We start from the raw sequence: 23,648 nt of genomic DNA, 5'->3' as shown, positions 1-23,648 counted from the left end.
TATATATATATATATATATATATATATATATATATATATATATATATATATATATATATTATTAATTACATTACACACACACATAAGCCTGTTATTGCAACCATAAATTCCTTTGTTTTGTACAAGGAATGCACAGGTGAAAATATCAGTAGGCGAGAATTCATCTTGAAGTTAGCCACAGCGCTTTGACAGAAGCATTTCGATCAGAAAACTGAAAAGCTGCAGCAGCTCAACCTGGATTCTGCGCTGCACCGAGTGGCACGCGCAAGAGCTAACACACGTGTTACTTTTGTTTTAAATTAAAAACTACTTTTGTTTTTACAGTTGTGTGTACATACACCTGTTTACACACTAGTTTATTTTATTATACTTTTTCATTTTTTGAAGTAGTGCTTTATGTGTGGCAAGTTTATTTAAATACAGCGTTTCGGCTGTGCAGATGTTTGATATGATGTGCTTGAATAAAACCTTTGAGTTGTATCCGATAGTTTATCTTTCATTTTGATATTGATGTTGTTTTACAATGTAACTGTGATAATGACTGCCGGCAGCGGTTTTAGGTATGAGTATAACCGCGGTGGTTCTAGTGTTAACATGGTCATTTCTGTGGCGCATATGTAGAATAATATTGTCTGGCATTAGGTTCGAGTACTCAAGTACCCATAATTTTCGATTACTCACGCACTAAATTACTCGAAATTCCCATCCCTAGTTATGAACTATTATTCTGGGAGAGTGTAGTCACCATTTTGCCCCCCAACATCTGAGTTTCAATTGATGTATTTACATTGCTGCCGATTGCCTTCCAGATTTGTTTTCCAAAGCACAGATGCCCAGATGGTTAAATTCAGATACTCCTGATATTGACAGTTTAGACACAAGCTGCTTTTACTTATATGACAGGAGTAGGTTTAGGAAGAAAATAAGCCTTGGGCCAAAGTGTGTTGTTGGATATGATCCATGAAGAAAGTGGCCTCGTTTGCAAATCAAAATAAAAAAAAAAAAACAGTATTGAATTTGTGCTTCACATTTATAAAGCCTATAAATGTATTAAATACCCTGACAGCATTTGAAAGGCAGGATCATGAAAATAAGGAAGTTATAATCCTGCCCACCTAGAACCGCCAGAGCAGTCATTTTGACTGCCTTTTACAATACAGCTTTTTACTTTGAATATAACCTACAGTATTTTAATATATATATATATATATATTATATATATATATATATCTATATATATATATATATATATATATATATATATATATATATATATATATATCAGGTATGATATTTTGTTACATCGCATATCACTGCTTCACATCAGCTGTGACAGAAAGAGACAGTATGCAAAGCAGGATTTTATTTTTTTTAAACAAAGACAAACGTTTGATTCACGTGCTAAAAGTTAACTACGATTAATTGACATTCCTATACAACTCCACAACCTATCAGAGGGGTTCACCTTTGCTATTGGTGCTGGGTCTTACACCCTGGGTCTAGGATGTTACGTAAGGTAACTGTATATCTGTACTGAACCAAGTAATTTCTTGGCTCACAACATCATCAACATATTTAGATAATTCAGAGACCAGGAGTTGCACATGTTCCTAAATGTTATGTTTCTATTACCCCACTCACCTTTTCCAGGCTGCTGCCCCTGCTCTACTCCCTTTCATTCCTCTCTTCTCAACACCTCTCTGCTCTCTGGTTGTTTTCCCTCTGTCTTCAAACAGGCCTACATCACCGCCATCTTAAACCCTCCGTTGATCACTCATCCCTCCAGAACTACCTTTCTGTTTCCCTTTCCTCTCTAATACCCTTGAACAAGCGGTACATTGCCAGCACTCTGCTTTCCTGTCAAAACATTCTCTGCTCGGCACCCTTTTAATCAGTTTTGACACAGTCGACCACTCTGTTCTCCTGTCCTCCCTCACTGTCCTTAGACTCTCCAGCACTGCTCTTGTCTGGTTCTCCTCCTTCCTCTCCAGTCGCACCTACCGGGTGTCCTGGCATGGCTCCCTCTCTATCTGTTGCTCTCTCTCTCTGGGGCCCCTCCTGTTTTCTCTCTACACCCACTTCCTAGACCCCCCCCATGGCTTCTTGCATCATTTCTACGCTGATGATGCCCAGATCTTCCTTTCCTTACCCCCCTTTTACTCAGTCTCTCATATCTCTACCTGTCTCTCAGCCATCTCCTGGATGCACTTGCACCATCTTAATTTAGACCTCCTTTTTTCCCCTCTTCCTCTCCCATTGAATCTCTCTATCTCTATTCCTCTTGAATCCACCACCATCTCTCCCTCCTCATTTACCAGGAACCTCGGTGTCACCCTCGACCCCTGGAGGACTCTGCTCTTTCAAAGGACAGGGCTTTTTGTAGTATCTGAAACTAGTTGCGCTCTTTCAGAGAAGGTGAATCAAACCAAAACTGCAATTTTCACAGAACATGCTAAAGCTTTACCATGGGAGAAAAGCTGTACACAGAGCTGAGCTGATTGTTTTATGGGGTGTGGGAAGAGCGGTATACTAGTTTGTAATGAAACTGTGGAACAACACACCAGAAACCACCAAAGGAAATTTGATGTACATTTTTTAACAATGGTGCTTTACCGTTGGTCTCTATGGCTTACCATAGCCAATCATGCCATAACTATGTAAAACGCCCAATAGTGGTACATTTAGAAACACTAGAAGAACACATGCCATTGTTTGCTGATGATCTCCCTTTGCTTTTCTGGAACACGACATTTCCAAATGTATAGACCTGATTGACTGCTTGGGGGGTGACAGAACACTTTTATATGCATCTTCTCTGTTCCAGGTAAATACAGTACTAGTTTTTGGCTTATGGAAGATTTTGTAGTGGTCTGCACTCTTTTTGACACATGAATAATGATATAATCCTAATAAAGGACAACTTATGTGGTTGAAAACGAATAAATAATGACTTCACAGTTGTTTGACACTTTTCTCCCAAAAAGACAAATATAGTCGTATGTGACATTACCAAAAGGGTGGAATACAAATCTAAGAATTATGCTAAGACTATAACGCTCTAGTTAGCCCCCCTTAGAATATGATGTCTAGTTCTGGCCACCGCACTACCAAAAAGAGCCTCTCAAATACAGTCTGCACTCAATTGTATAGTCCCGGAATGAGTAAGTTAGCATGCGGTTCTGAGGAGTTTTATGTACATGTATGGTTGGAGCTGTTCTACAATATGTTTTGTGGATTTGGTTTGCCAAATCCATTTCAGTGAAGCCGTTTCAAATATAATGCCCCCACAGTCTCTCTAATCCAGGGCAGTGTTCCTCCAGTCATGGCATTCCATCGAGGCTCCCTGAGGTTTCTCACACCATTCAAATTTGAATCATACAAAACACAGGTGACCAAGATTTTCAAAAGTAAGAAAGAAATCCAGTGACAGATTATCATAATGTATTTTTATGCAACGTGATAATCTATCGAAACGACATGCTGTCCCATAAGTTAGGCATCATCATACGCAATATGATATATTATGCAGTATCATTACAGAATGTGTTCAGTATGGTGGCCTTTGTTTTGCATGCATCACATTAAAATGATCTGTATTGCCCCTTTTAGTTTAAAGGCATTTCACACCTTAAAGAAATCACAAGACAACCAGTTCTAGCAGTTCTGCCTATGATGCCAGACTTATGGATCCCTATGTATATTAAATAGCCAGCAATATTTAGTGGCCATATAATCATGTCACACTAGAGCGCATTGCTGGTACAGCTGGAAACCTGATATTTTCTGATTAATAATTTTAGAACTACTTGCTTGATCTTGCTACAAGTATGTGCTATTTTGCTTGCACATCAGCGCCTCCTGCTGGCTATTGTGGAGAACTATATTTGATGCAACTTGCTACTCCATGTCTATTTTGCAAGACATGTGCACCAAGGTCCAGTATACAAATAATAGTTTGCCTTTATGAGTCATCATTTAAAGAAATCTGGTTATTGAGAGAGGATTTTTTTTTTTTTTAAAGGAAATGCAGCCATAGTCATCCATAGTTGTTTGAATGTGAAGGTGGTGAAAGACATAAAGCATGTGCAGGCGACTGGAATCAAGTAAAAAGCTGGAACCATCACCATTCAGTTGTAGGTAAGAACCTTACAGCAAAGGAGCTTTGCCTTGTATTGTGCAACAGCCAGACACTGCTCTCTTTTGCTTTCTGCGGAAGACTGCAGTTTTCTTTTTACTCAGTAACAGCATGGCAAATAAAGCACAGCAGAGATGGCTAATTAATGCACCTGCTCTAGATACCCTCCAGGATCAAGCTTCATTGACACTAAAGTTCCGTTGTTGCCGTGCCACAGCCATTATCCCTTAATCACATACTCCTGAGATAGCACATACATAATCCAAACCATAAATTGCCAAGAAATGTTAATTTTAGACATTTTTAATTGTATGCTGTTGACACATAAGTTGGTTAGGTGTGCTGTTAGAAATTAACATTTATATATTTATATAAAAATATATATTTGGTCCAGCATAAGTAGATCACATTCTGGGGAGATGTTAATTTAAATTTGTGACTGTTTATGATCCATAAAGCACTTGTGATGGAAGGGTTGTGTGCAAAAGAGGAGCTGTGTAGCTCATGTCCATGTTACTACAAGTGGGGAATTACCATGGCAAAGCATGCTATTATAATTTTAAAGCATGTTTGATTCCATAGTTCATCGATGCAAGTGGCTGAGTAACCCGCACTGATCCACTTGAGCTGGAACAGGCCCATTTTAAGAAAAAGCATTTACCACTGTGCAAAGTTTGCACTGTTTGCTTTGTAAAACTCAAACCAAACTGCTGATGTCACAAAACTAGCAAAAAACTAGGTCCACATAGGACAACCCTGAGTTATTTTTTTTTGAAGCTTTTGAACATTAGTGTTCTGTTTTCGTGGATGTTTAGTTGGTGTTTTGTGGTAAGTGCTTGTGAAAAAGTCCATAGTGTGTTGACTGAAAATAGTAGTAGATTCTGGGTTAAACTTTTCTCAAGCGCTCAATGACGTGGTTGTGGACCGAGGACCTTCCTCCTATCTTTCCAACATGGACTTGTATCTGGATGGGAGACTGATTACCTCCGTGCAGGGAGATGGTAAGATAAAAAACGATATTAAATGGTTTTATTTTCTGTTTCAATATACAATAGCTGTTATTAACCTGTTGCAACAGATTTGAGTTCACAGCGACCTGTCATACTCGGAGTGGATGCAGCACTTAAAATCTTATAACAATATTACAGCTTGTCTTTGATTTGTATCCACTGGGAGGACCCCCATACACTCCATGTGTCCTGTAGTTATTGTTGATGGAATATTGATAATATTATTTGTATATAGTGCCTTTCATAGTGGACAACCATCACAAAGTGCTTTACAGAGGTAGGCTGTGCATTATATTTGAAGAGTCACTTACAATAGGATATTGATTTAGCATCTCACCTGTAGGATGGAGCACAAGGAGAAGGAAGTGACTTGCTCGGGGTCACACAGTGAGTCCGTCAGTGGCAGAGGTGGGATTTGAACCGGTGAATTTCTTGTTACAAGCCCTGGTAGGAGCTAGGCGATAGGAGCTGTAACTGAACAGATGTTTTCCTGGTGTTGTGCAGCTGTGATCGTGTCGACGCCGCTACGACGGGAGCTTCCATGATCCATCCCAATGTTCCAGCCATCATAGTGACTCCCATCTGCCCACACTCCTTCTCATTCCAACCCATCGGCGTGCCTGCTGGAGTGGAGGTCATTGTGAGAGGTTGGGGTCAGAGATTGTAATAAACACCAATGAAATGTGTGAATGTACTCTATAATAACCTACACATTGTATGGTATCATTTTAAATTGAGTTACTTAAACCTAAATACAATTTCAAAATCTGTTGATCCTGTAATCCAACTCATTTATTGTGTAATTGTGTCATTTTAGATAATGTTATCTCTGGATGCCAGAAACACAGCATGGGTGTCTTTTGATGGCAGGAAGAGACCAGCATTGTGACAGGTAAACTGCAAGTCAGCTATACATTTTAACTGGGACACTGCCTCCCCTTTGTGATCAATTATGCTTCATACAACTCAAAATAGTTACTGCAGCTGTTTAGTTAAATAGATTTGTTTTTTTGTTTCAGAAAATTGACACCAGCCTGGGATAGCTTAGCCGGCTGACAATAAATACATACTGTTTTCAGGCTCTTTAAAGAGGAGACTGAGTTATACAAGCTGTTCCTACTATAGTATACAATGTGCATCCCAACCTCATCTCCAGAGCAGCCCTTACTGTGTTATCTGGGGAGTCAATGAAACAATAACTGCCAGTTGAGAACTTAACTGGGTAGAAAGACTAAGTAGTCCACTTTAAGTAATAGGAGTTGCTGTACCCTGTCTTGTACAAATCCATGAACATTGGAACATTGAAGCATTGATCACTTTGTTGCTGTAACAATCTGCAAAGACAAGGACCCATCAGCAATTATTATTCAGTGGAGAAGTTTGCAGTATTCTCATGGGAAACCATAGACATCAATCCAGCTGTACAATCAGTGCAGTAAAGTTGCTAAATTGGCACATCTGTCTGGATTTTATCGATTTTCTGTACCTTATCTAAACAGTCAAGAAGGTGAGATAAACTAAACTCTAAATTTCAGACTAAACTAAATATTATGGACTAGCAACTACAATGGCATGATACTGACATTGCTTCATAGAAACATTTGAAGCTGGGACATCATTACCATGAGGTCAAAATAGTAAAACAAAAAGAATCTATTTTATAAAACATTCATAGATATACCTTTATGTATTTAGTCCTAAAAATATAAATATTAATATAAAACTTTATCATTTTACATATGCAATTGTGAATTAGTGGTGCAATAATTAATCATATAAGCGCAAATTTAGCATTCTTTGTAAACATACAAATATTTGTGGTGTTTAATTTCCTCAAAACTACTACTGTTCACAGCATTTTGTTGAAGAATGAGTTTATTTAAATACTTGAGCAATCTTAAAAACATAAGGTCTTCCAGGGAGGTTGTATGTTAATTACACAAATAACCTAAGCTATAATTGATAGCTATGTCAGAACTTTGATATTGGCTCATGCAGCACTAGGAATCCTATATTGAGTCATGTATCCTGCTTACTTTCAGGCCGAGTGTCTGCAAGAAGCAGACCAGACTGAGTGGCGCGCTTTTCCACGGATTAAAATATTTTGAAAATGGCCAGCTTGTGGTTTGGTTCTTTTCAGGACTATTAACTGCACAGGTAACTCTTCTTTTTTGGTTTACATAACAGGTTATATTTTCAAGCTGTTTTCACCTACTTTAATTGCTAATGCATATTTTTTTTTATTTTTATGTTATGTATGTAAAATAAGCTGTGTTGGAAAGTGGATAATTATAAAGTATGTTTCAATCCCACATCAAAAGGTAACGCTCCCATTGGAAAGCTTCTGGAGTAGCTTGGGAATACCAAAACAAAGGTACAAGTCCCCAGTCATGTATGGAAAGAATGTACAGTAACTCAAGGTTGACCACAGCCATACCAGTAACCTTACATGCCCTGCCCGCTGTGCATTTCCTAGGTCATCCCAGGAAATGTTATATATTAATATAATATATGTAATATATTTGTATTAAGGCCATGTATGCCTATAGTTTTATCACCTAACTGGTTTACTTAAATATGTTCAGTTGGTTGGTTATGTTAAAATAAAAATAGTATTTAATTTAACAAAAATCTTGGTCCGTTTAGTTTTGTATGTAATTTGTTTCTTTATTTACATGTCAGACTAAATATTGTCAACTCTTGTGCTGCTATTTAAAGATGAGCAAAATCTAATTTGTATTTAATTTTGTTAAATATAGTATGTAAAAGTAATACCAGTAAATGCACTCCATTTCATAATTCAGAAAGGTGGTATTTACAAGCATGCCTTGGTTTAGAAGCACACGATGGTCTGTATTATATTTAAATATACACATTCTTTGTGTAACTTCACATTGGGATAAAAAGACAACACTTCTTTCTTAATTTTTATTGCAAAAATAAAATATATATATATATATATATATATATATATATATATATATATATATATATATATATATATATATATATATATATATATATATATTGAATTATTTAAATTATGTTCCAGTAACTACAAAGACAATTTTTTCAATTATATCAATCCAAATATGGAAAACTAACTGGTTAGAGGTTAAAACTGAGAAATGGGTAGGGACTTGCCATTTCTCTCTGAAATGTGTGGAAAAGCAGCAGTTAACTACAATATACAACACACCGATACTGTGCAACTCAAATATCATTTGAGATCTCTTGAAATAGTTCCACCAATATCTACGACAGTTACTGGCACACTGGCAAATCTCTTTTTGAAAGACACACATTAAAAACACAGAAAATGCATTTTGTCTGGTAAGAAAAAGAAGCAATATTATATAGAAATCTCCTATGCTACTTTCTGTATTATCTATTCCAAATTGTATGGTCCTCTTTAGAGTTGTACTCTGATAAATGAACAGTCACCAGGAGTACAAAAAGCCAATGCTGGAAACATTTTAGTAGGTTTTGCTTAGAAATTGTTCAAATTAAAACTGGTGTAAAACCAGCAGGTATTTTTTAAATGGGATAACTAAAAGATAATTACTGTACCACATAAGAAAGTATTACAGTTGGAAATGCATTTACAAGACAATCAGTTGTAACACAAAGTTCTTTCTAGGTGTTTTACATTTTTCAGAACAATTTAAACAAGATTTGCATTTAAATGTTGTATTTTTTTATTGTACATTTGCTGTATGTTTTACTTTGTAATTATGTAAAAATAATAATTGTCTATACAAATGTTAATTATCTACATATTGGCCCTACCTCAATCTAGTCTACATATTTATTTAAGGGAAATTACTTCAAATAAGGTCAACTGAATTTCTTATTTTGCATCAAAGGTCCATTTTAAATCAAGTTTCAATAATTTACTGTCAACAATAAAGGTCCAAGTTCAAGCATTTCTCCATTATCATTGGTGCAGTCTTAATTATATTACAAATACTGATTGACCTTAATCTGCATTCTGCGAAAAGCAACCATGCTGATATTTTTCCATTGATGGATCCTATGTAAATATTCTGTATCTACATTACTGATGTAACCATACCTTTATGTTGAATATACAATTATACTGTTACCCACCATATATATTTTGTATTTATATATATAAAAAAATAATAATAATCATTATTAATGACTTAAAATAATGAATACATGCATTTAGTAACTTTTGGTGTTTTGGCACAATTCTGTATTTGCATTAGAACTGATCTGCAAGAGAACCAATTTAATTTTAGAACAGAAAGAAACTAAATACATACTTTTTTTGTAATCATTCCTCATTTTAATCTTACCAATATATATATATTTTTTTAATATTATTGTATCCTTATTTCTACCAGATTTGTTCCAGCATTAGCTGGTTGCACTATGCTGGAGATGGAAAAGTCAATGTAATGATGTACAAAGAAATCAGATTTCCTATGTTGGTAACCGACTGACAGACTATTTTTTAACAAAGATATACAAGTAAACTGCTTCTACACAGCACTTTCATTGGTGATAAATCATTTGAGAGAGGAGGCTATATTACACATGGTATTTAAGGACAAACTGCTTTTAATTATGGTAAATATGACCAGAAAATGCTGCTGGGGACAAACAACACATTCTTAAAAAGATAGCCTTTTAGAAGCGCGCAAGATATCAACGGTTCAACCTACAGGGCCCTTCAATCCACAAACCTCCAGGTGCCACTACCTGCAAAGTTTAATTGCTTTATATGTCAGCTGTACAGTGTCAGCTGTCAGATAAAGGTTTTTTAATTATTTAGCTTGAAAACTCCAGCTGTACAAACATGCAGAAAAACTTTGTATACATTCAGATTGAAAATGCTAATACAAGTTTCAGGTTACTACCGTGTAACAGTGTCAAGTGTATGCTACATAAAGTGTACATGCTACCATTCTAAAACCATTGCCATATTCTGAACAGAAAATAAGAATTATGGGGAAGAAAAAACACTGACAGATTAGCAATGAGAATACTGGAACGCTGAAATGTGAGTGTTTTGGCAGTGGGAGGGGCTCATAATAAGGCTTTTTGTTTAAAACAAAAGTTACCAGGTGTAGAATGATTAACCAACATAGAAAAAACTCTCTCTGCTGCACATTATTCACAGAAGTCCTCATTGAGAGCGGAAGGATTTGCTTTTTATGTTTTTTTATGTAAAGGCTTCGTCTCATCGTCGTTGTCCTCCTCCTCCTCCTCCTCTTCTTCCTCTTCCTCTTCTTCCTCGTACTCGCCCTCTTCCTCAGCATCCCCCTCATCGGTGTGCTGCTCCAGCTCCTCTCTGGTGATCATCTCAAAGTCGTTGCCGTTGCTGTGCTGTGAACCATCATCATCTTTGCGATCGCTGTCCGTGTCTGACTGTCTCTCCCCAGCCGAGCCCTCCGCTAAGCTGCCTGGTGCCTTCCCTTCCTCATCCTCCGCCTCACCCTTAGCCTCCTTTTCTTTCTTCTCGCTGTATGACTTTTCCTCGTTGTCCAATTTCTGGGGCTTTACCGCATCCTCTGCTTTGTCGTTGATAGGTTTCTTAGAGTCTGGTCGAGGTCCCTTGTACTCATGGGTGTAAAGGGGTCTGAAGGAGTCGATAAATCCAACGTCGGCTGTCAGGTTCGGCAGAAACCAGAAGTGGTGGCGACCTCCCGTCAACACCCAGATTATGAGGAACAGAATGCACCGAGCTGTGGACAGAGAAATACACACGGCTCTTTAGCACATACAGGACCCTAACCAGATACAGAGCGATTTTTTTTTTTTTTTTTTTTTTTTTTTTTTTTAAACGTATTTGTTTTTTTTAGATTCCCTTTGTATCATTCGCTCATCACATCCTGGGTGCTTTAAACTTCAGAGCTTTAAAATCACCAAGGTATGACACCTGAAACAGAAAAGGATATAAACAAATACCCACAGCCAGCTGCAAATCTGTTTTACTCATTCATGATGGATTAATAACATTATTGCACAGTTAAACTACATTTTTAAAGATAGTTCCCCATCAATGCTTATCTTACTACTAAGATAATGGAGATGCTGCTTACCCACTGCAAGAAGGAGGATACTGGCAACAAAGCAACCAGCTGCCACACTCAAATAATAGACACCCACACGCATTTCTGCAGGCCAGAGAGGGAAAAGGGTGGCTGTGATCACTGCAATAACTAGAAAAAAGAAAATGAAAAAAGAGAGATTGGTCGCACAAAAAGAACAGCCCTCATCTGTAACGCATCTTTCCTCATTGGTTTACCTCCACAATGTTGTATTTTTAGTTCAAATTGCAATTTTTGTACCAACTGGGCTAGTAGAAAAGAAAAACTATATTTTAACATGGGATCAGACTGCTGGCATCTGATCAATTAAGTAATGCATTTCAACAAATTAGTATAGCACTGTCAAATTTCACTAAAATTCATACAAAAATAAACCAACAAACAGTCATAGAAATGACAAAACCATATGAAAACAGAACCACATTTTAAAAACAACTGATACTCACCTAATATCAGCCCCATGGCAAAGGTTTTTAAATGAACTGGGTCATAAATCCAAACATACACCTGCACAAAAAAAAAAAAAAAAAGACAAAATTGAGGCTTCATCAACATTAATAAATACATTTAATTAAAATCATATTTAACCATATGCTTGCAAAAAAACATGTAGCAGTGAACCTCATTTCCATCCAGGAAGATCTGATCCTCATGTGGCTCCAATTTGAATTTTTTCTTGGTCTCTTTTTTCTTCTTTGGTGTTCCTGGACTTTCATCCTGAAAAAAATAAGAAAATATGAATATTTACACAGCACACTTCTATTTCAGGTGTTTGCTTGCCATTTATGTAGAAATTCGATTCATTTAAAAACTTTACATTTGTGTATCATGACCTACACATTTACCAGTTATACAGGGGTTGAGTAAAAATTAAATAGTGTAGAAACACCTGCCACCTGTAACACAACTGTGCAAAAAAAGCTGCCTCAACGATCTTACAGTTTTTGATAGAAGCACAAAAGTAGGCACTTGGTTTGCAGGTTGTCATCACTGAGGATCATCTGTGCATCCATAATAATTTTAAAAACCCAATACCCCTTTCACACACAAATGCCACTACTGAGCCCATTCACACAGCACAAAACTGTGCAATTTATGCTGGTATAACAGTCATAACCCTTTCACACAGCAAAAGGAATCATCTTTCAAACCTTCTGTCAACAGACTGTTTTCATGGCAATGGAAACCAAGCAAAAATCACACAACAAAATGGCATCCACATTTGTCAAAGAATTAGATTTGGCTGCATTTTGTTTGCTTTTGAATTTCAGTTATATTATACATGTAACAACCTGTTAAGTGTCAAATTGCAGGCACTTCAGGCACAATGTAGGTCATGTATTTTAATGCAAAGAAGGTGAGAGAATATATTTAAAAGACAGAGTCCAGCTCTTCAGGCAAAAGCAGAGCGAAAACAGAGCCTCTAATTACTACCTTGTTCCTGATCTGCCACTGTATTTGAAAAAAAAAAATGAAAGCGTGTACACAGACGATAAAAAGACCAAACACATCTGGTATACAGTCATGTGGGATGTTGCCTTTCAATCCATGCCGACTATAGCGCATCAGTACCAGCGTAGCGTTTCACACACGCAGTTAAGACGGTTTAGAGGTGGTTCAGAGACGGCACAATATAAGACGGCTCTGTGATAGAATTGGCAATTTACACAGACCAAAATGCCGCATCAGTGCCAGTTCTGAGCCGTCACAACTCGTCTGTGTGAAAGTGGTTTTAGACAAGTCAAATCACTGCTATTCTGATGGGCCATGTGATACTGTTACAGCATGTATTTTTAATATTTTGTCCAAATTACACAAAGGTTGGTTCCCTTTTGGCATGGGGCTATCCATATAATTGTTTAGAAGAATTATAGATATCTTTAGATAGATAAACAGTCAATTACAAATAAGATTTGGGAAATTCTGAAAATATTACAAACAAAAAATTGTGAACAGTACTGAAGAAAACAAAAACAAACATACACTTTTCTCCTTTTTGGCCTCTGCAACTTCTACTTCTTTCTTCTTGTCTTTCTCCTTCTTGCTCTTCTCCTCCTTGGCCACTTCCTTCTTGCTTTTTTTCTCCTCCTCTTTGCTACTGTCAGTCTTGTTTTTTTCCTTTTCTTTCTCTTTTTCCTTCTCGTTCTTCATTTCCTTTTCTGGCTTCTTTTTCATTACTTTTAGGGCTCGATGAAAAAACTGCTTCTTCAGGAGTCTGCTTGTGAAGAAACAATTGGGTCAGCACACACTTCACTAAAGTTTAATTTCCACTAACCAATTTCATTCGTTGAAGCCACTGATATACTGTAGCGTAACAAGAGAACCAGCCTACTTGTGACAGTTAAAACAAGACAGAAATGTTGCTTCCTGTTGATAACCATGCATACTTTCATCCTGATAAGTCCATTCAAACCCCGAATAGGAGTCATCTCTTTGCACCACGGAAAAGCTAGTAGAGAAAAGCTTCAGCCAGAAAGGCATTGGCCTACGAAAGCAGCAATACCAATACCCTGTCCTGGGCAGCGGAAAGAGCTTGGCCTTCTTCCACACAGACTGAGACAGCAGTGTCTGTTTACACAGGCCCACAGCTCACACTGTCTCAGACACGTAACCTTGTGCAGACTAATGAACACAAAGCTGTCTGTGTGCAGACAGACATGGATAGACGCAGTAGAAGCAGTTTCAAACACATGAAACAGGGTCTTCAATGACACAGAGTCATATACTGTATTCTATAGTCACATGCACCAAGATGGCTGCCTTGGCATCATGTCTTACTCTACCTTATGTATTGATATACACCACTTAAAAGTAAACAAAAGACACAACGGCCATTTCCTTAGTGGTGTTTACTTTTTGGGTATGTCCATATGTTTTAAAATATGAATATTATAATATTCTATAACGATTCATAGCAGATATACTGTAACACTCAATTTGACTATTCACTTCATTGGATGCTTAAAGCTTCACAACACATTACTTCTGTTTCAGCCTTAGCTAAACGACAAGATGGCACAACAGAAATAAATTATATTTATAAAAAGAGCTGCATTCTTACAACCATTGCACTGTTTGTTACATTATTGAAAGTGTTCTCCACCTTAACTAAACCATTCGTACTGTAATAACTACTCAGAAGCATTACGTTTACTAAACCAGAAAGCTTGTCCGGCTAAGCTTAACCAACAAAGTGAACAATGGGGCATCCTAACACGTTAATAAGAAAATAAACGCAACATGCTTTTACCTGGAAAAAGACAACCAACTGTTAAACTATGTTCTAATATCTCTGAAACAGTAGGGGAAGAGAGTGGCAGAAACATTCAGCACAGAATCATCAACTGCATAGGATGTTCCACCAGTAGACCATTACTAATGGCTTTAGTTGCAACTATAGTGTCAAGCACGGAAAGGAAAAATATCAGAAGCGATTCTGAATTTTAGTTTCTTTGATATTATTTATTACTAGTACTACTACAGAAGACATCAAAAATCTGTACAGGCTTTGCTATATATTATAAAACGGACTGTTAGTCATGTCACGATTGGGAACTACTTAAGAACAAAGGCAAATCACTGCACCTGTGCTAACCACGTATCACTGCACCACCAAAATCAAAGAAAACACCTGTCAAAATATCTGCTGTCAAGGAAGATACTGAAGACATCAAGGTGTCTTGTCATATCTTCCAGTTTATATTAATTTGCACTACGAACCAATTTGCTATATTAAACAACACGCTGTTTTAGTATTTTACTTGTAGTACATGCCAGTCATTTTCTGTAACTTCAGACTGATCCAGTTGTAAAATATTCAGTTTTATTTTCCTCTTTTTAGCTGGTATCAGTCGTCATTTTGTGAAAATGACTCATTATTAATTTTTAACTGTGGATATTTAAATTTTTTCGACAGTATTTACATTACTAGACGCGATGTCTTAACCAACCGACTCTCGCCTTTCTTCACTGTCTCTCTTCTCCTTTACTACCGCACACTCACAAAAATGTAATATTGACTTGCCAGAAAAAAAAATTAAATTACTACCACAAAACAAACAAATTGGGCTGTTAAATGCTTAATAAATGACTGGCTTTCTGAAGAAAAAAATGACTTTAAATTAATTAATTAATTAACAATTAATAATCTTCATCCCAACAGAGCGCCTTAAACTCTCTTGCTGTTTGGTATACACTACAGCCAATGGGAGTGAATTATCTAGCAACTGTAGACTATGCAGGAAGGCAGGCATCTCAGATATACAATTAAGCAAGGTTTTTTTGATAGTTATTTAAGGTCAGAAATCTACTGAAACACACCTAGCAAGGTTTTTATAGATATAAGTCTATTTAAAAAAAAATAAAAATCTTTTACTTGAATATTATTTTCAGTTCATAGAGACTACTTTCTGTTGTGGAAGGTTATACCTCAGAATGTTAGTAAATCTTTAGAAACTATATAGATTTCTCCTTTCTTTTTTATAAAACATGTACAAATCAATTTCCTAAAGGCAATAAGGCACTCGATGGCATGGGTTGTGTGGATATTGTCCCTTCTTGGTTGGTTGCAGGCACTCAGTTGCGTCTTATGCCTAACAACGCACCAAGAAGTGACAATATCCAGCACAACCCATGTCCTCTCGTGCCTTATTGCTTAATTATACTGTATGTGTAAAATACTGTGCAACTGAACTGTAACTTGTAATGAAAGCACAGTATATTTGCCTTTCCCATTCCCGGTCAGAAAACAGGATCTCTTTCCTTCAGTTCTGTCCTCACACCTAGTAATGTTGCCTCCCTGGATACATAACTACAAACTAGCGCACTTGCCTCAAGAGTGAGAAGGAAGCAATAATTGATAGGTCTTGCTTTCCCTTAATGCGGGTATCCATAAAGGTCTCCTTCATTGATTCTCACCCCATGTACCAGAAATCTTACCTGTTGCAGTAATCCACGGCAGACTCTCTGGTAGTGAACAAGGCCTCATCTCCCTTCTTGGCTTTTGCCCACTTAGAATCCAAGAGACAGTCGACTGCTTTTGAAGCTGAAATATCATTTTGCAAAATGTAAAATATACAGTGTCCACAGGTAGTGCATTGAGCAGTGTGGTCTACAGCTGAACCCAAAATATGGGTTGTTTTATCAATATAAAAAAAGATTAAAAAAAGAATGAAACAGACATCTTCAATACAAATAAACATTATGCAACTTGATGAATTGATCAGGTATGAGACTATGAAATACATTAGAAATAAATGGTGAACAGAAGTATGCTGCTTACCAATAAAGTAGTCCACTCTGTGGCCTATCATGTTTGTGGATTTGGTAGGGCAATTAAAGCGGAGGTATTTGGCAACTGCATTCTCTTCCTTGGTTGGTTCACCAACCTCCTACAAACAAAAAAAGTTACCCAATCAGCACACACTACAATCCGAATGCTCTGAACACTAACTTTTAAAAAAGCATCTGTGAACTAGGCCTGTTTATGACATTCTGTGATATCTTGATAACTCATAAACTATATACAGTGGGTATAAAGAGTTGTCTGTGGACAGGTGGAAGTTCATGGCAGGTATATTAATAATAATATCAATTTTACAGATTTCGAAACATGCTCTATGGAAACGCTGGTACTGAAGCAGCAAGTGACACACAGCTCTACTTACTCAAACCATATACTGTATCTGTTTAATGTTATAAAAATTTCAGACACATGCAGAACTCGGGCCAGGCTTCTCAGTGACGGATCAGCTGAATTCGAATACCGAGCTTAGGATTTAAATCAGTCTCGCCCTAAATCAAAAGAATGTAGTACAGTTTTACACTGGCCTCTTCTTCCTAGAGCTATCTTGGATGACCACAGTGTAGAAAGATGTTTTCATGTACACTACCCCATCAAAATACGAATTTGTTTTTCAGCAATGGATTTACTGTACGCAGGTCCGGATTAACCTTTTGTGGGTCTGGCATCAAACAGATTTCTGGGCCCCCATTTGTGGAATCATTGTAAAAGACAGGCGGTCTCTGACGCACTTTTGAGTGCCGCTAAATGTTTTTTCATCATTTTCTTAGTCAATAGTTCTTTCTCTGCCTCTCATCCGCGCCTACAACAGTGCGTGCACAGGTAGTACGCTCAAAAAAACAAACACTCTGGGGAGGATTTTTAGTGTACATTCAAAATGAATAAAGCTCAAAAACTGAATTAACCAACATAACATACAAACAGAAACTGTAACTGTACAAATGTACTGTATATCAAAATACAGAGTGTTGAAATACAAAGCAAACAAAAAATAAAAATTACCAATATTAACTATACACATTTAAAAAAAAAAAAATGAAGTAACGGATGACCTTCTTTCAAGCACACTGGTTTGAGTTCTTTTGCTCCAAAAACAACAATCACTTGTTTAATTAATATTATAACAAACAGTAACATACTGATCTACACGCTGTTAGAATATGTACTTTGTGGCTCACCCTTGTCATTTTATTGTGTACTTTGTGTTTATACATTGTCTCCGAAAATTACCCTTCCTTCCACTGTTCCATTTAAGTGCATCTGGGTATTTCCTGTTTGATACATAACTGAATATTTCTTGAAAGGTCTACCCATGGTGTTGAAACTCTGCACGTGGTTGGTTTGTAATGTTGCACATAATATCAACAATAAACCTGAGACAGAATTGCATTCTGTTTAGTTAGCTAGAGAGTAAATAGCTCGAAAACTCAAATACAGAATGACACTCATATTTAGTCTTGTTTATACACATTTTCTATTCAATGTATCGCGATGTGTACACTTAAACATATTTAGGTCGTTATGGACCCCTTCCGAGTGTGGACCCGGCATTGTGGTGCCATTGTAAACCTGTCCCTGACTATGTCAAAGCTAACAGGTTTTAACAGTAGAGAATGTTGCATATTGTTCATCGGCTCTATTCAAGGATCGTCAGTTGCTGCAGGACTGTCGTGTTTTCCATAAATCCATTCAGAAAAAGACATGTCTAGTGTGAATTGACTGTTAATGTTGTGTGTAAAAGAATAACTAAAAAAACACATACATGCACCAGTTATACAGAAATGATGATGATTCTGATCACACAGTGTTTGTTCATAATCGATCACTTTATTTATTTAGGCTTTTCAACCAGAATTATTTTTATTTTATCAATGTAAAACAAATTTGTTGAATTCCCCAAAAATTAGAGTTCGACTAAAATAAATTTATATAGGATAGGCTTTGGTAAAACCAGTCACTATTTTTTTTTTTATTTTTGTACCAAAAACAACAATTTAGAAATCATCTATAGTCTGTTTAGTTTTTATACTTACTGTCTGTCCCATCCGCGTTCCACTCTGAATGGCTAGGGGTCGCTGCCAATCATCTGTGATCTGTTCCTATAGTTTCACTGTCACTTCACCCAGTTCTGACAGATCTTGTTGACTGAAGCAGTGCCAGAATGCTTTCATTCGTTTAAATGACTGTCGATCATCAAGACCTGTGCAGACTGTGCACTTTCATTTGCTCAAGCGCCTGTCATTCAAAGCGCCTACTTTTGAAATGAGCGGGTTAAGGTGTAGGTAGGCTTTTCTAGGTATACAGTAACAGTTACTAGTTTGATTTTGAAACTGGGGCACAAGAGGAAAACACTTAATGAGTATTGTGCACAATCCCCTGACCGACGTCTCCGTGGCAGGACGAAGCAGCCTATCTAACTTACCTTCCAGTGACTCCAGCTGTGCTGAAGAATAAGTGCAAGTTAGTTCTGTTCAACTATCTAATGTTCTGTTCTGTGCATATTATTTTTACTCAGAAATGTATGCTGTAGAAGTGTGCATATGCTGTGTTTTCTATGGTTTACTTGAGACGTTTTTTTTTTTTAAATTTGTGCAGGATCTTTATCTTTACAAGGTACAGCACTGCTGTGACCAAACTTTATTTCAACTAGAACATTGGTAACCATGTCTTTTATCACATGCTGAATATCACAAAGGGGCTTTGTTAAATGAGACATTTCTCAATGGCATAAAAAGTGAGTTATTTATTTATTTTAAAGCATAAAGGTCAATTTCCCCCATTCTCTGATAGAATTGAAAAATAAAAAGCTAAAAAAAAATTTTTAAATCGTTAAATTCTTTCTAAAATAAACGTCGATATTAATCGTCGATTTGGCAATAAAATAAAAATCAAATAGTAGCAAGCCTACTTGTAAGAGTGACAGGTCCTTAGAACATACTGTGTTAGCAGCAACCACGCAATAGGACTCGTAGATAAATACATCAACAGTAACAGAAGAAACATCTAAGGCAACTAATGTATTCAAAGTAAGAAGTTATTTAACTAGAAGTAAGAAATAAGAACACAGCAGAGGGGGTTTTAACTATAAAACGCAGAACTTTATAAAAAGGACCTTCAAAACTTTCAACTGCATTTTTAGCACCCTTTGACAACTCGTAAAACACACAACACAACAGCTTACTAACAAAGCACAACAAAATAGCTCAGGTAATGAAGGGCGCCCGCCTCCGTGTCAATTATCAGTGAAGTCACAATTGCAGTGGCTGACCACGTTTAACTTCCTCCTCTCTCAAAAATACCGTGCCAAGTTTGCACATTTTCCCCTCTTTTTTATAAGAAACTATTGAGTATTTGAAACTTGATTCGAGTAGCAATTACATTTAGAATGCTCGAATATTCGGACTCACCCCTACTTCTACATCGCATAAAGCTGCCATCCTCAAATACAGTCTCGAAGAATCATTTCAATTCAGGTTGCTGTTTCAGAACCACGACCTGGAGTGTTTATTTACAGATTACTGCTGAACAGCGAATAATTAAACAGACTGAAATACACTGAAGAGCATCACTTGCACTGATAACTATTAAGGTTGGGGCCGGCAGATATTAAATATATTAAATGAAGTAAAACACAAAAACAGCTAATATCAAAAACATCATGACTTGTAGTCCATAAATTAAAATTATGTTACAAAAAATAATGAAAAAATAAATTTCTTAAATAATTACTCAATTTGAGTAAAAGGCAAAAAACATGATGGAAATAAGTGCAGGACATCTGTAGTGATTTCACTCATTTAAAAAAATCTAAACCAAATCAGTATTGTTGTTATAAGAATAATAATCTTTATTTTGATATAGCACCTTTCACAGTGGACCACCATCACAAAGCGCTTTACAAGATAGGAGACTGTTTGATATCAGCCAAGTTACTGTAACATGTCCTATAATACTTGATGGACAATAGGGGCAGATACAGTTTAAAAAATTATATAACATCTTATTCAGTGCACATCTCGAAGATAAATATGAACTGGGGATGCCTGAGTAAGCTGGTGCACCATCCATGAGCAGTGCTTTGAGGAGGCTGGCCAATAGAAGCAGATGGGGAAGTCATAACAGAAGCTCATACCACCAAAACAACAATGAGATAGACGGAACACAAGTTACAGTCCTTTACAAACAGAATTGCCTTGGAGTCACAAAGTCAACCTGGTGGCCACATGCAAAAAAACACTGGGGAATAAAAGACTAGAAGCTTTCTTTACTGTCACCAATGATATGCCATTGGTTTCTACCAGAGCTGCAGCTGTTACTCGTGGGTTTTCAACAATATTTTAAGCCTAGAGGCGATTACACTAGTAATGGGGAACTCCATTGCGTTAAGTTACTTTGCACCGATAGTCAAAAAGTACACCTGCAGTCACTGTTTCTTTTTTTTTTGTCCAACTATATGTTGGCAATTAACAGTATTAGCTAAAATGCTCAACAAGAATCCCTGTGCTGTATCCCAGTGGGGTGGGGTGGGGTGGGTGCCCGTGCACACGTGACGGGACACATCAACGTTTACTTCAATTTTTAGCAGCAATAAAAAAAGTAATTAAAACAAATTACAAAAATATTTTTGTACAACTAGTAAATAAATAGATTTACATTTTAGCTACCTACAAGTCAAAAATTACAAACTACAGTTAAATGAATGCAGAATGTAGACTACACCTACAGTATTTGCGGTAAGCAAACACTTAAAGTGTGTTACTTCTGTAATAATCTACTGCTGCGTATCAGAGTTATGCTGGCGACAAAAACAAACAATATTTTTTTTTCAACTCAAGAGCATGAGTTGTTAGACGAAGACAGTAAGGTAACCCCTAGTCTAAACATCCTTGCTAATTAAAATCGAAACGTATACGGTCACATCCAATGCTTAGATTAGGGTATAAATCTTACTTATTCAACAGCATCACATTATTAGCTGTAAGCAGGCAGACATGACTTACACCTGGCTTGGTAGGTTTACCCAGCAACTCCAGATGTTTAGCGCGGCTGCAACTGATAGACAGTGTGATGTTGTACTGCAATAAAAACGTGTTTATGGATAAGGAAGGCTAACATATTTCGCTCTATCTATGATGCACCTTGATAAACACGTATAAAAACACAGCTGTAAAATGCCAACACTGTGTTTTTGCTCCCTTTTCCAACATTACAGCAACGCGCAGCAGTACCAGCCTCTACTTTTACCTCACAAAAGCAAGGTTGAATACACGTTAAGAAAATACTAGAGGAATCTTCCATAACTAATCCTTGGTCAGCCTTTTTTTTTTTTTTAAACTACTGTTGGCTGCTGAACTTCTCGTCTGTGTACATCACCTCCGTCAACAGATAATCATTACTTCCTGCAATCTTTTCGAAAACTCGCTACTACATTCGTCTGCTAATTTAAAAACATGATTCCCTTTTCTAAAGATCCTGGGCTACACAATTTTTCATTGTGTGTATTTATTTATTTATTTATTTATTTATACCTGGATTTTCTTCTTGTGCTTCCTTCGCTCCGCCATGTTTCTCCAGTTCTGTCTCCGTGTGACGTGTTGCACTAACTCTGAAATACCGCGAGAATAAGCATGGAGGAGCCGGCAAGCCACTCAACCCGCGAAACAGCTCTGAATGCGTTGTGGAAGCAAGTGGTCTGCATTATGGAAATCGTGATGACATAACTACAGACTCGTGTTCTGACAGTTTAATGAACAGGCGTGAGTCTTTTAGTAAAAAAATATCGTCCACGCTATGACAAAACAAAATAAGTGGTACTGCAGAACACTAATGTCTTGTGTTGTGTTTGGGTCAAGGGTCAGCTTCAGAGGCTCTGAAACAATTTTTATAGTAGGGGTGCTTAAAGCTATTGAACAAAACTGTAACCCCTGTATATGATGGAAACCATGCAAAGCAATGCAAAGCCATGCTGCCGCATCCCCAGTCAGCTTTGCATTTGGTTCTCCTCCAAACCCTTCTATCTTAAAATCATTAAAAAAAAAACAAAAAAAAAAAAAAAACACCATGTGTGAAAGAGCCATAGATACCCGAGTTTGATTTTTTTGATTGATTTTTTTTTTGTATCCAGATGAAGGTTATCCAGCTATAAGCTGAGGAAATGCTTTTTTAAAGTTTTTACTATAGGTGCCCCATAAAGGCGCCTTTTACAGAGGGAGAAGTGCATATCCTATTGTGATGCAACGTATGAATTTCTTAAGTATATGCTATTGAAAAATATGGAAGCACCTGTCTGTTACTATCATATCCCCTTCAGTCACTGTGTGTATAATCATACTATGTTAAGTTTTCTATCTATATCTAGGTCATAGAATACTCATGAAAATAAAAAGACTACAGTATATAAGATGGCAATTATATCATTCATATGCAATTACCCATTTATTAAAGCACAATTTAATAAACAGTCTGATAACGACATGCTAGGGAAATATAACAATGAGAAAATGACAACACATCAATCTTATTCCAATACTGCCTTAAATGTTTATTGGAATAGTAAAACTACCCAGAAAAGCCTTTTAATACAACATTTGGAATAGGTGTAAACTTGTAAGACAGACTAATAGTGGATGCACATATTGCATTGGCTGATAAGCAACGTGTAATTGAATTTCAATAAATAAGTGTGCCTACTTATTTATGCCATGCAAAATAGAGCTTACAAGAAAAAAAAGTATTTGCATTTCAATGTAAATTTACTACATGCATTCCTATGATATGAATTGCTAAATTTCTTTATTATTTATCATGTTATATATTTTTCCTCTCTTGGAATGATAGAACAGAGGGAATGCAGCACTTCTTCACACAGTGGCCCGTGTGTGCAGTGGGCTACCTAGTCCTGTTATTGAGGTAGAAACACTTGGTTCCTTGAAGACCCAACTTGACAAAGTTCTGAGATCAATCAGCCAGTAGGAACCAGATGAGCTTAGAGGGGCACAATGACCTCCTCTCGTTCTTACATTTTCTTATTCATTTTTTTTTTTTATTAAAATGATTAATGTGCTATATTATAATATTACTAGAATGCAAAATTAACAGAAAGTCACCTTCTTGGGGAAAAA

General features: G+C 36.7%; 2 protein-coding genes across 2 annotated transcripts; one reads left to right on the top strand and one right to left on the bottom strand.

The window, feature by feature from the left end:
• The first annotated feature begins 3,157 nt into the window (after positions 1-3,157).
• Positions 3,158-6,034, top strand: LOC121323481 (NAD kinase-like). Its single transcript, XM_041264565.1, has 4 exons — positions 3,158-3,161; positions 5,038-5,136; positions 5,628-5,785; positions 5,963-6,034. Exons 1-4 carry the CDS (start codon positions 3,158-3,160, stop codon positions 6,032-6,034), a joined length of 333 nt encoding a protein of 110 aa, XP_041120499.1.
• A 3,680-nt stretch (positions 6,035-9,714) lies between these two features.
• LOC121323233 (translocation protein SEC62-like) lies at positions 9,715-22,153 on the bottom strand. Its single transcript, XM_041264158.1, has 8 exons — positions 22,056-22,153; positions 16,507-16,615; positions 16,164-16,269; positions 13,209-13,440; positions 11,847-11,942; positions 11,672-11,732; positions 11,217-11,336; positions 9,715-10,859 (listed from the first exon to the last, which is right to left on the bottom strand). Exons 1-8 carry the CDS (start codon positions 22,089-22,091, stop codon positions 10,327-10,329), a joined length of 1,293 nt encoding a protein of 430 aa, XP_041120092.1. The 5' UTR covers positions 22,092-22,153; the 3' UTR covers positions 9,715-10,326.
• Between the last annotated feature and the right edge of the window lie 1,495 nt (positions 22,154-23,648).

Source organism: Polyodon spathula, chromosome 11, assembly GCF_017654505.1.
Source record: "Polyodon spathula isolate WHYD16114869_AA chromosome 11, ASM1765450v1, whole genome shotgun sequence".
Classification (NCBI taxonomy): domain Eukaryota; kingdom Metazoa; phylum Chordata; class Actinopteri; order Acipenseriformes; family Polyodontidae; genus Polyodon; species Polyodon spathula.
This window is presented reverse-complemented; position numbering and strand designations above follow the sequence as displayed.